Source organism: Hyla sarda, chromosome 7 (assembly GCF_029499605.1).
Source record: "Hyla sarda isolate aHylSar1 chromosome 7, aHylSar1.hap1, whole genome shotgun sequence".
Taxonomy (NCBI): domain Eukaryota; kingdom Metazoa; phylum Chordata; class Amphibia; order Anura; family Hylidae; genus Hyla; species Hyla sarda.
This window is the reverse complement of record NC_079195.1, coordinates 188,290,642-188,304,140: the sequence shown is the minus strand read 5'-3', so window position 1 is coordinate 188,304,140 and position 13,499 is coordinate 188,290,642. Positions and strand designations below refer to the sequence as shown.

At 41.5% G+C, this 13,499-nt stretch overlaps 1 protein-coding gene across 1 annotated transcript in view; it reads left to right on the top strand.

Moving 5' to 3' along the window:
* LOC130282926 (vitrin-like) overlaps positions 1–13,499 on the top strand; it is a 90,085-nt gene that overhangs the window by 17,463 nt on the left and 59,123 nt on the right. The window contains exons 3-6 of the mRNA XM_056531891.1: positions 3,419–3,454; positions 5,843–5,894; positions 11,699–11,765; positions 12,595–13,078. Of these exons, the coding sequence (XP_056387866.1) occupies positions 3,419–3,454; positions 5,843–5,894; positions 11,699–11,765; positions 12,595–13,078 (639 nt within the window). The remainder of the gene's footprint in view (positions 1–3,418; positions 3,455–5,842; positions 5,895–11,698; positions 11,766–12,594; positions 13,079–13,499) is intronic.

Sequence of the window (13,499 nt, the reverse complement as noted above, 5' to 3'; positions counted from 1 at the left end):
GCGAGACGTCACGAGGGGGCGGGCGAGACGTCACGAGGGGCCGGGCGTGACGTCATGCCCGGTGGCCGCGAACACGGTAGCCCGCACACAGCATTCGGAGTAATGAACTTCCCGATGCTGTGAGCGGAGCTCCGAAAGTCAGGGCAGCGCACAACCCCTTTAACGAAATTTATAATTTTTATAGAAAAATGTTAATACATTTTTAAACAGGGCCAAATTTATGTGGGCCGACAGGGACCTAAGGTAGCCGCCAATATTTTTTTTTTTAGAAAGGGACCATTTAAATGTAAAAATAATGTATTTTTTATAAATAATTTTGTTAAACTTTTTATTAGTAATCGATTTTAATAATGTGTTTAATAAAGTGTGTGTGTTTTGAACTTTTTAAACTTTTTTTTCTTTATTAATTAATTTTTTAGGTAGTACTATTACTCCCAGCATGGAACAGACTGTTCCATGATGGGAATAGTAGTACCTGTGTTAATAGACAGATCGCCCCAGGTGTCACTTCTGACACCCGATTCGATCGTCCTTTATATTGCAGAGATGCGGAGCGGCTTTCTCCTGCACTCACATCTCTGCTCTGTACTCCGGGCTTGCCAGTGATGTGAATAGAAATTTACATCACTGATTCACATTTTCCGCCCAGAGTGGTTATTGGCCGGATGGTGGCAGCCAATCCTGCTCTCAGCGGGAAATATGAATCAGTGATGTGAATTTATATTCACATCACTGGCCAGCCCGGAGTACAGAGCAGAGATGTAAGCGCAGGAGAAAGCCGCTCTGCATCTCAGAAGGATGAAGGATGACCACAGTGGGTGTCAGGAGTGCTGGGAGCGGTAGTACCTGCATTAATTGATCACAGCCGGTTTCACTTCTGGCACCTGTTGTGATCTGTCTATTAATGCAGGTACTACAGCTCTCAGCATGGAGTAGAGTGTGCTCCTTGTTGGGAGCAGTAATACCTTCAGTTAAGGACAGATCACAGCAGGTGTTACTCCTAATCATCATGTATAATGTATAGATGCGGGCGGCACAGCCGCTCTTCTCTGGTCCCCTGCACTGTAGTATATGCCGTATATACACACCTTTTCATATTTCCCACTGAGAGTTGTGATTGGCTGGATCCATCAGGCCAATCACAGCTCTCTGCGGGAAATATGAATCTGTGTATACAGTATGAATACAGTATGAATACAGTGCAGGGGAGAGGAGAAGCGGCCGTGCCGCCGACTTCTGTAAATTATATACCAGGATCACAATGGGTGTCAGAAGTGATACCCAGGGCGATCTGTCTATTAGAATAGGTACTACTACTCCCATCATGAAACAGTCTGTTCCATGCTGGGAGTAGTAGTACTACCTAAAAAAAAATAAAGAAAAAAGGTAAAAAAGTTAAAAACACACACTTTATTAAACACATTATTAAAATACATTACTAACGAAAAGTTTAACAAAATTAATTATATAAAATATATTATATTTACATTTAAATGGCCAAAGTTAAAACTCACATGGCGATTTCAGTGAAAAAACACCATAGGCTCAACATGCTGTGATTTTGAAAAACTGCCAAGGTGCTTAACCCCTACAGGACCCATGATATACCAGTACGCCATGAGTCTGCTCCCGTTCTATAACGCGGGGCCATGCCGTGCCCATCCTCTAACAACAGCCGTGACCCGTGGCTAATAGCGCGCGGCATTGATCGCGCTGCCGCGTGCTATTAAACCTTTAGACGCGGTTTTCAACTTTGCCGGTTAGCTCAGGGGGCTGTTCGGGATGTCCGTGGCGAAATTGCGACATCCCGAACAGCTGAGACACAGCAGGCGTGTCCCTTACCTTGCCTCCTGTTGTTCGATCGCCGAATGACTGCTCAGTGCCTGAGATCCAGGCATGAGCAGTCAAGCGGCAGAATCAACGATCAATAGTTTCCTATGTAAAAGATCAGTGTGTTCAGTGTTATAGCCCCATATGGGAGCTATAACATTGTAAAAAAAAAAAAAAGTGAAAAAAAAATAAGTGAATAAAGATCATCTAACCCCTTCCCTAATAAAAGTTTGAATCACCCCCCTTTTCCCATTTAAAAAAGAAACTGTGTAAAAAAAAATTCCAAAAATGTCCAAATTATAAAAATATATCATTAATTAAACTGCACGGTCAATGGCGTATGCGCAAAAAAACTTCCAAAGTCCAAAATAGTGTATTTTTGGTCACTTTTTATATCATGAAAAAATGAATGCAAAGCGATCAATTAATTCGATCAATACAAAAATGGTACCACTAAAATCTTCAGATCACGGCACAAACAATTAGCCCTCAATCTGCCCCATACTAAGAAAAATAAAAAAGTTATAGGGGTCAGAGGATGACAATTTTAAACATATAAATTTTCCTGCATGTAGTTATGATTATTTTACAGAAGTAAAACAAAATCAAACCTATATAAGTAGGGTATCATTTTAATCATACAGACCTACAGAATAACGAAAAGGTGTCATTTTTACCGAAAAATGTACTGTGTAGAAACGGAAGCCCCCAAAAGATACAAAATGGTGTTTGTTTTTTTCAATTTTGTCTCACAATGATTTTTTTTTCTGTTTCGCCATAGATTTTGGGGTAAAATGACTGACGTCATTACAAAGTAGAATTGGTGGCGCAAAAAATAAGCCATCAAATGCATTTTAAGGTGCAAAATTGAAAGAGTTATGAATTTTTAAAGGTAAGGAGGAAAAAGCGAAAATGCAAAAACGGAAAAACCCCAGGTCCTTAAGAGGTTGAAAACACCAAAAGTATTATAGAAACACCAAACAGAAAAACGCAAAGGGGATATGGCCTTTTGCGTTTTTTTTTATTGACTTGCAGCTAACATCTGGCCGCAGGGGGCCGTTTTGGCGTTTTTTTGGGCACAAGTGGAACCCTAGCCTGAAGGCTTTTTTGCCTTCCTCTTGATCAACTCAGTAAAGACACAATAGGGATAAAGGTTGAACTTGATGGACCCTGGTCTTATAAGAACTATGGGGGGAAATTTATCAATGGTGGTGTAGGCAAACTTTTTTTACACCTATCATTTCTGTGGTGGAAAATGTGTACGTGCGCGGAATTTATTAAATGGTGTAGGGCATGTGATAAATATGGTGCTGGTACACATGTTTTTTACTACAATACCTTAGTTTGTATGGTGCCTCCTGCAACTTTTCAACCCGTATGCAACAAAATGTGAAACTATTGATGCATCCTGTCTGGTCCTGTGTAGGTTTGGGGCAAATTGAGGGTAGTGCAACAAATTCTGTAACAAATCGCTTTCGATTAATCTATTACCATTGCTGTAAATATACTATAAATCTGTGTATAATAACACACCTTGACTTCTTGTGTAAACCAAAAATCTGTTTGTTTTTTCATTTTTATAATACAGGTGCACAAATACAGTCATGTCCACTAGGATACGCAGGTAATATTAACATGAGTTTTAGCTAAAATTGTGGAATAAGCTAATCTGTAGTTAAATATTTATAGCAGAAGGTTCAGCTGGCCGGCACTACCTATATTATGAGTACATAGGATTCCTGGTGACTACTAACACGGGAGACCGGACAGGTCTTGTAGGTGGTTTTCTCTTCAAGAATAAATTGGTTCAGCAACAGTCCAATACGAAATAGGATAGAATATGAATGGCACTCACCATGTACTTCTTAAGACTTTATTAAATTCACGGGTGCAGGTACAAATAAAGCATCGCACCGCTTTAGGCTCGGACACCAGTGTGCTCTGCTCAGTTAACAATTGTTTTGCGCGTGGTCACGCTTCAAGAGACCCTCCCCTTCCTTTTCAGGTATCACACCTAAATAGACCTTCATAGATGACGTCAGACGCGGGGCGGGGATTACAAGCAGATAGATAAAACATAAATAACAAACAAAGTTTCAAAACAATACAAATATTCAGAGAAATATACCCATATCAATGCTGCCATTAAGACCGGCTCCTTTCTGTGCGCTTGTTCTTAAAATCCAGCAGGCCTCAGTCTCATGGAGGATTTTCATACTATCTCTCCCTTCCTGGCAGATTATTCTTTTTAACCCCATGAACTTCAATGCATAGTGTCTCCATTATGTGCTGTTCTCATGTGCTGAATTATTTCTTGTGTTCTAGTTTAGTGTTTTCACCACAAGAGAGATTGAAATTTGTGTTAGAAACAATTTATTAACTAACATAGAAAATAAAGGTTCAATCCCAAAATAAGACTATGTATGCACAAATATATTGCCTCTCTACACACAAATGCTTACAAACAGTGATGTAGCTAAATTGGATACCAAGGTATAAGTAGCACCCTGGCCATAGTGGGTGAAGGAGTCCAAAGGCCTCTCTGGAAGGTTCTGTCTATGATTGTGCACAGTTAAAGAGGTACTTTGCTTCTCAGCGTTTGGAACAAACTGTTCCGAACGCTGAAGCCGGCGCTTGGAGCTTGTGGCATCATAGCCCGCCCCCTCATGATGTCACACCCTGCCCCCTCAATGCAAGTCTATAGGAGGGGCGTGAGGGCTGACAGACCCCCTCCATTAGACTTGCATTGAGGGGCGGGTCATGACATCATGAGGGGGCAGGGCGATGATATCACGAGCTCCCATCGCCAGCTCCAGCGTTCGGAACAGTTTGTTCCTAACGCTGAGAAGCAGAGTACCACTTTAAATAATGCATTTGGCCCACAGGTAAATATAACATTTATCTGTTAGATATGGTAAAAAAAAATCTTTAAACTAAAATCATATTAGAAATGTTTGTGTTTCTAGATATCACTTCTGCAACTTTGCTATCGTGCCCTCTGGTATTCTTTTTATTCCCTCTCAGAATGTTATCCTTACAGTATGTGTCCAGTGCTAGAAAGTAAGAGGGTGTACTAAGTGTGATGTGCTTTGGTTGTATGTGTATCCTGTTAAATGGGTTGTCCAGCAATATAAAACAAGTTCATTTCTTTCAAAAGCAGCACCTCACCTGTCTGTAGGTTGTTTGTGGTATTACAACTTGCTTCCTTTCATTTCAATTGAACTGAGCTGCAAAACAGCACCCAACCTGTGGACAAATGTGGTGCAGGTTTTTGAAGAAATCAGTTCAGTTTACCTAATGCTAGATAAGTTATACTGAAATTTCAGGGCATGTCATCAGTCAAGTGGCAATTATGTGGCCCTAGTGCCCTAGTGAAATTCTGGCCACTGGTTTTGGCAATGCTGTTGCATTCACTGGGTGGGGCTAGAGAGGTAATATATATATATATATATATATACATATGCCATACATGTCTTGGTGAAGTGTGGACCCCCCCCTTCGGATAGGGGATAAGTTTCATATCCCGGAGTTGTTCTTTAAAGGTCAGAAGTACTCACAAGAGCCACATGGGCCCTTCAATGAGCAGATTGGCAGGTTGGCCAGGAGTTGGACCTCTAACTGATCTGATATTGACAGCCTATCCTAAGGATAGCCTACAATATAAAAGTCTTTAAAGGGGTACTCCGCCCCGAGGCATCTTATCCCCTATCCAAGGGATAGAGGATAAGGTGTCTGATCGTGGATGTCCCACCGCTGGGGACCCCCACGATCTCCATGCTGCACCAAACGTTGGTTTAGAGCGTCGAGTTCAGCCCCGGAGACTCGTGCCATCACTGGGGATAAGATGTCTAGGGGCGGAGTACCCCTTTAATACCACTGTTGTAAGTCTGAAGCATGAGAGTCAGTAGAGTTCAATAGTCATCAATGGATTCTCCTTGTGCTTCAAAAACTGTTTTAATAACCCAACAAGCTAAAGAGTATTTGCTTTCAACTTCTACTATTATTATTTCAGTATTAGTTCCTTGCTGTACTACATCGAAAGATCTGTCAAGTTCTACTTCAGAGTGAGTACCGAGTACTTGTCTTATGCTTCCTTTATCATCATGATGGAAGTTGTCTATATCATTGTGGTCTGGTAGTATAACCTAAAGGTCCACCTCACATATAGCTGCAACACCAAAATTACATTGCCACAGAGTCACATGGTGATAGAAGTATGGTTTAGTAGAACTAAACAAGAAGCAACACAGACCCTAAAACATTATGATGGAACAGTAGTCTCAAATGGCAATATGGCAATGTTTTACAATAGAGTCTTGTCCACAATGGTTGGTAAAGCTACTGACGAAAACCTCATCACAGTATTGCAAAAAACAACACACTTGTAATAGTTCATTGTTACAACAACCTTCATTCTCTTCCTCTTTATGTCACACAGCTAAGGATGTGAGATTCTATATGACATAAGATGCAGAAAAATAAAATCCTCAATAGAGTAAAATCCTACGTAAACACAGATTGACACTAATGGCACTTATCCATGTGTTTGTGATAATTGCTATATTTTTAGAGTTTCCACAGGATTTAAGGGAGATTGGACATTATAAAAGAGCAATAGTATTCATATGTATGAGCTTTATTAAAGGGGTTATCCACCAATAGAAAAACAGAGCTGGTAAAAAAAAATGCACCATATTTGCCTTAAGGTAAATCGTGGTTTTGACGTTCACTTTCAATTAAGTGAATGCAGCAAAGTTGTAATGCCACACACAACCTGCGGACAGGTGTGGTGCTGTTTTAAGAATAAATTTGCTCAGTTTTTTTTCACTGGATAACCCATTTAACGGATCTTTTACTTTCTAGGTGTTATCTTTATCTACTTGAAATGACTTCAATTCATGCAAATAAAGGAAATCTAATATATATGAGTGGATTTTATAGTTGTTGTTTCATCAGCCATGAATCTTATCTCTGCCACCCCAGCAAACAGATAAGTTTGCCTTGGAAAGACCCAGTCAGCCAGGCATTTTGCCTGCAGAGGCATGGCAGGGGACCTGTAGTATTTCATGGTGACTTGAGTGTGTCAAAGCCTCATAGAGCGGCTCTAGGTTTTGGCTCAAAGATAGGAGTCTCGAGCTGGAGATCACTTCTATGACACCCATATGTCATAGAATGAATGCAGGAATAAGTGAACATATGAATGTTGCAGCTCGATAGTTATTTAGGGGGCAAAGCAATCCCTCTGCCATTTGTGCTAAAATGCTATGTTCACACAGCAGAATATTTGCGGAATGTCTGCCTGGAAAACACAGGAACACAGCAGGTGCCCGCAGAAAATGCAGGTGATAGGACTGCTTGGAAATGCATTGTCTCGAAAGATGGCAATGCATTACCGAGTGGATTCAGTCAAAAGAACTGATGTCAATTATTTTTGCGGAGTCCAGAATTGGGACATTCCGCTGTGTGCACAGTGTAGCAGAATCCATTTAAAAACAACAGAATCCCATGCTGGTTTTCCCCCAAATTTTACATTTTTTGCAAGGGGTTATAGGAGAAAATGCTCCCCAAAGTTTGTAACCCCATCTCTTCTGAGTATGAAAATACCCCATTTGTGGTTGTCAAGTGCACTTCTGGTGCACTACAATGCTCAGAAGAGAAGAAGTCACATTTGGATTTTGGAAAGCAACTTTTGCGGAAATGGTTTTTGGGGGGCATGTCACATCTAGGAAGCCCCTATGGTGCCAGAACAGCAAAAAAAAAAAAACACATGGCATACTATTTTGGAAACTACACCCCTCAAGGAACGTAACAAGGGGTACAATGAGCCTTAACACCCCACAGGTGTTTGACAAATTTCCGCTAAAGTTGCACAGGAAAATTAAAAATTAGATTTTTTTTCACTAAAATGCTGGTTACCCCAAAGTTTTCATTTTCACAAGGGTTAATTGGAGAAAAAGCCTCCTAAAATGTGTAACCCCATTTCTTCTGAGCATGGAAATACCCCATATGTGGATGTAAATTGCTCTGCGGGCAAACTACAATGCTCAGAAGAGAAGGAATGCCATTGAGCGTTTGGTGAGAGAATTTGGTTGGAATAGAATTCGGGGGCCATGTGCGTTTACAATACCCCCCGTGGTGCAAGAACAGTGGACCCCCCCCCACATGTGACCCCATTTTGGAAACTACACCACTCACAGAATTTAATAAGGGGTGCAGTGAACATTTACACCCCACTGGCATTTGACAGATCTTTGGAAGAGACGGCTGTGCAAATGAAAAATTAAAGTTTTCATTTTCACGGACCACTGTTCCAAAAATCTGATGCTCACTGTACCCCTAATTACATTATGTGAGCGGTGTAGTTTCCAAAATTGGGTCACATGTGGGGGGGAGTCCACTGTTATGGCACTATGGTGGCTTTGTAAACACACATGGCCTTCAATTTCAGACACATTCTCTCTCCAAAAGCCCAATGTCGCTCCTTCTCTTCTGAGCATTGTAGTGTGCCAGCAGAGCACTTTACATCCACATATAGGGTATGTTCTCACTCAGAAGAAATGGGGTAAAAAAAAATTTTTCCTATTCTCCCTTGTGAAAATGAAAAATATAGGGTAACACCAGCATTTTAGTGAAATTTCTTTTTTTCATATCCAACTTTAATGAAAATTTGTCAAACACCTGTGGGGTGTTAAGGCTCACTATACCCCTTGCTATGTGAGGGGTGTAGTTTCCAAAATGGGGTCACATTTCCGTATTGTTTTGCGTTTATGTCAGAACCGCTGTAAAATCAGCCTTCACCTGTGCAAATCACCAATTTAGACCTCAAATGTACATCAAATGTGCACTCTCACTCCTGAGCCTTGTTGTGCGCCTGCAGAGCACTTTACGCCCACATATGGGATATTTCCGTATTCAGGAGAATTTGCGTTACAAATTTTGGGGGTCTTTTTTCCTTTTGCCGCTTGTGAAAATTAAAAGTATGGGGCAACACCAGCATGTTAGTATAATTTTTTTTTACACTAACCCCAACTTTACCTTTTCATAAGGGGTAAAAGGAGAAAAAGCCCCCCCAAAATTTGTAACGCAATTTCTCGCGAGAACGGAGATACCCCATATGTGGCCCTAAACAGTTTCCTTGAAATACGACAGGGCTCCAAAGCGAGAGAGCACCATTCGCATTTGAGGCCTAAATTGGGGATTTGAATCCGCCACAAAAATACCCCATGGCAGTGTTTCCCAAACAGGGTGTCTCCAGCTGTTGCAAAACTCCTAGCATGCCTGGACAGTCAGTGGCTGTCCGGCAATACTGGGAGTTGTTGTTTTTCAACAGCTGGAGGCACTGTTTTGGAAACAGTGCCATACACAATGTTTTTTTTATTGTGGTGGGGGATTGTGTAGGGGTATGTGTATATGTAGTGTTTTACTTTTTATTTTGTGTAGGTGTAGTGTAGTGTAGTGTTTTTAGGGTACATTCACACGATTGGGTTTACAGTGAGTTTGAGCTGCGGCTGAAAATTTGCTGCATCTCAAACTTGCAGCAGAAAACTTGCTGTAAACCCACCTGTGTGAGTGTACCCTGTACATTCACATGGGGGGGGGGGGGCAAAGCTCCAGCTGTTGCAAAACTACAACTCTCAGCATGCACTGACAGACCATACATGCTGGGAGTTGTAGTTATGCAACAGCTGGAGGCACATTGGTTGTGAAATACTGAGCACTTGTTACTTAAAGGGGTTATCCAGGAAAAAACTTTTTTTTTATATATCAACTGGCTCCAGAAAGTTAAACAGATTTGCAAATGACTTCTATTAAAAAATCTTAATCCTTTCGGTACTTATGAGCTTCTGAAGTTAAGGTTGTTCTTTTCTGTCTAAGTGCTCTCTGATGACACGTGTCTTGGGAATCGCCCAGTTTAGAAGCAAATCCCCATAGCAAACCTCTTCTAAACTGGGTGGTTCCTGAGACACGTGTCATCAGAGAGCACTTAGACAGAAAAGAACAACATTAACTACAGAAGCTCATAAGTACTGAAAGGATTAAGATTTTTTAATAGAAGTAATTTACAAATCTGTTTAACTTTCTGGAGCCAGTTGATTCAAGTGTTTTCCTGGATAACCCCTTTAACTCAGTGTCTCAGGACCCCCCTGGGCGATATGACGGGATGGCTGCTGATAGATATCAGCAGTCATCCCGTTCCGATCACAGTGTCCAGAGACGCGGTGATCAAGGAAAGCTGCGCCGTAAATGTACAGCGCTGTGCACTAAGAACTTCTTAGCAGCACCGTACATTTACGGTGCTCGTCCTTAAGGGGTTAAGGACCGAGGGCGTACCTGTACACCCTGGTCCCATTACTGGTGTTAAAAGCTTGCTCATGAGCTGAACACACTTCAAACCCGGTGGGTCCCGGCTGTTATCAGCACCCCGGGCCAACGGTTAATGCCGGGTATCACCGATCGGGCCGATGCCCGGCATTAACCCTTTAGATGCCACTATCAAAGTTGATCACAGCATCTAAAATGAAAGTTCAACGTTCCTGGCAGCTCAGCGGAGCTGATCAGGACCATAGCGGGAAAATTGCCGGGCGGGAAGGCCCTTACCTGCCTCCCTGCCATCTGATCGGTCCTCTGCTGCATTAGGAAGCTTTAGCAGGCTGGAGCAGCAGAGCACCGATAACACTGATCAATGCTATGCTATGGCATAGCATTAAAAAAAGTTAATAATAGTAAATTAAGCCCTTTCTAATAAAAGTTTGAATCACCCCCCCCCCACCTTTTCCCATTTAAAAAAAAATAAAATTATGTAATAAAAAATAAAAATAATCATATGTGGGACTGCCGTGTGCGTAAATGTCCGAACTATTCAAATATAAGGGTAGTTAAACAGCTAGGTCGATGGCGTTTACGTAAAAAAAATTCAAAAGTCCAATATTGCTATTTTTCGGTCACTTCATATACCATAAAATAATGAGCCCTCATATAGCCCCGTATGCGGAAAAAAAAAAGTTATAGGGGTCAGAAGATGACAATTTTAAACATACTAATTTTGAAGTAATAAAATAAAATAAAAACTACATAAAATAGCTATCCTTGTAAAAGTATGGACCTTCAGAATAAAGATGAGTCATTTTTACCAGAAAGTGCACTTTGCAAAAACGGAAGGCCCCAAATTTACAAAATGGTGTTGTTGTTTTTTATTTCACCACACAAATAATGTTTTGGTTTTTTTCTGCAGATTTTGGTATGATATAAGTAATGTTATTACAAAGTACAATTGGTGACTCAAAAAACAAGCCCTTATATGCATCTGTAGGTGCAAATTGAAAGCGTCATGATTTTTAGAAAGGGAGCAGGAAAAAACTAAAGTGCAAAAATGAAAATTGGCCTGGTCCTTAAAGGGGTACTACGTGGGAAAACATCTTTTCCCCTATCCAAAGGATAGGGGATAAGATGTCGGATCACAAGGGTCCTGCCATTGGGGACCCCTGCAATCTTCGGGCTGGAAGCTTGGAGCTTCAGTGTTCGTGATGTTACACCACGCCCCCTCCATTCATGTCTATTGGAGGGGGCGTGACGGCTACATACTATCCATAGACATGAATGGAGGGGGCGTGGCGGCTGTGGTTGCCAGTCATCCAGCACGGAGCAGAGTTCGCTCCCTGCACTGGATAACTGGGGTGCCGCAGCAGAGATCACGGGGGTCCCGCCGGTGGAGACCACCGCGATCTCCGCTGCGGCACCCCAGTTATCTGCTGTACGGATAGGGGATAATATGTTTTCCGGTGGAGTACCTCTTTAAGGCCAAAATGGGCTTCGTCCTTAAGTGGTTATAGTAATATATATTTACTAATATTACCTTCTTCTGCTGTAGAATTTATTGTCCATCTGGATGTATGAGCAAAAATCTTTCTGTATGGGGAACAGAAATCTACACAGAGGTAAAACGATTTTATATTGCTGTATTACAAATTGTCCTCCCTTATACCTCTACATCAGGTTATTCCAGGGGTGGGATATAAATGTGTAACAACTGGTTCCCTATTTGGCGTGATGGATTCCCGCAGTGTAGTGCATTTTGGAAAATGATTTACTCATACTCAAATATACCAATTTCCAATTTTAAAAGTGCTATAGAAGTTTTTACCATGTGACTACAGCTCCCAGTATGAACTGAGTTTTGGTAAGGGTTATGCTGGGTATGTTGTTTTCCTCGTAATCACTCCAGACAATACAAGCGAATACATGACTGATGGGACACAGTCAGGCCAGATACACAATGAGCCACAGGTGACATTTTCTCTCTACTTGCCATGACTTTTACCCTCTGCAGAGGTTTCTGCCTTGACATCTTTGGCTCCTTACTTCCCTCTCAGTCCTACAACAGTTTTTCACAGTGCCATACAATGCATCCCCTGTATATAATACTGCCAAATAATGTGCCTCTTTTAATATGCTGTGCTTTTTGAGTTACTGTGTACATTCATGGAACATCTCTAAGGGATCCCTTACACCCACAGAAGCTGATTTTTTTTAATTTTACAATATGTTGCGTTACTACAATGTGGCAGTTGTAATGGATCACAATAGAAGGACATTGAAAGTAATTGGTTGCCTGGCACAGAGCTCCCAAAAGTAACAAATCAATAGATAATGTAAATAATAAACTTTTATTTTTTTGTTTATTGTTTTTAATGAAATTATTTGTATTACCAAAGTATGTCTTGAAGTTTGTGTATCTTGTAATAGTTGTCTGCATCTTCTCTACAGAACACAGCTGTTTGCCTGGCTGCCATCCATGCTGGCAAAGTTTCTAACGGAGGAGGATACATTACAGTACAAAAGTTGCCAGGCCAAGAGATGTACATTGGTTCCACTATGAATGGAATAATCAGCCTAAATTATGGAAAATCTGCCACATCCTTTTCCTTTCTTGGTTACTCAACACAGACAGTGGCTCCAACTATTTTTCTTAATACTACTACTACTACAACTACTACTACTGCTACTACTACTACTGCTACTACTAGTAATCCTACTTCTGCTATAGTAACATCCACGTCTGCTACTGTGACTACGACTACTATGGCTACAAACACTATCTCTCCTACAAGTCCTGTTACTTCTGCCACTACTACTGTCACTTCCACCAATCTTATATCTACTATTATTCCTATGAGTAGCACAAAGAATAACATTGCCACAACTGCAAGTACTGCCACTACTGCCACAACGATAACTGCAGTTAACATTGGTAAGATTTAAAAAGCAGAGCAGCACAATAACAGAGCCTGGAGGTGGCATCAGTATGAGGAGACCATATAGTGGCTGAATGACACAGCGTGGAGGTGGCAGCAGCATGAGACAATATAGCGGCTTAATGACACAGCGTGTAGGTGGCGGCAGCATGAGGAGACCATATAGTGCCTGAATGACACAGCGTGGAGGTGGCGGCAGCATAAGGAGACCATAAAGTGGCTGAATGACACAGCCTGGAGTTGGCTGCCACTTGAGAACATATAGTGGCTGAATGACACAGCCTGGAGTTGACGGCAGCATGTGGAGACCATATAGTGGCTGAATGATCAAGGCGTGGAGGTGGCGGCAGCATGAGGAGACCATATAGTGGCTGAATGACACAGCGTGGAGGTGTTGGCAGCATGAGGAGACCATGT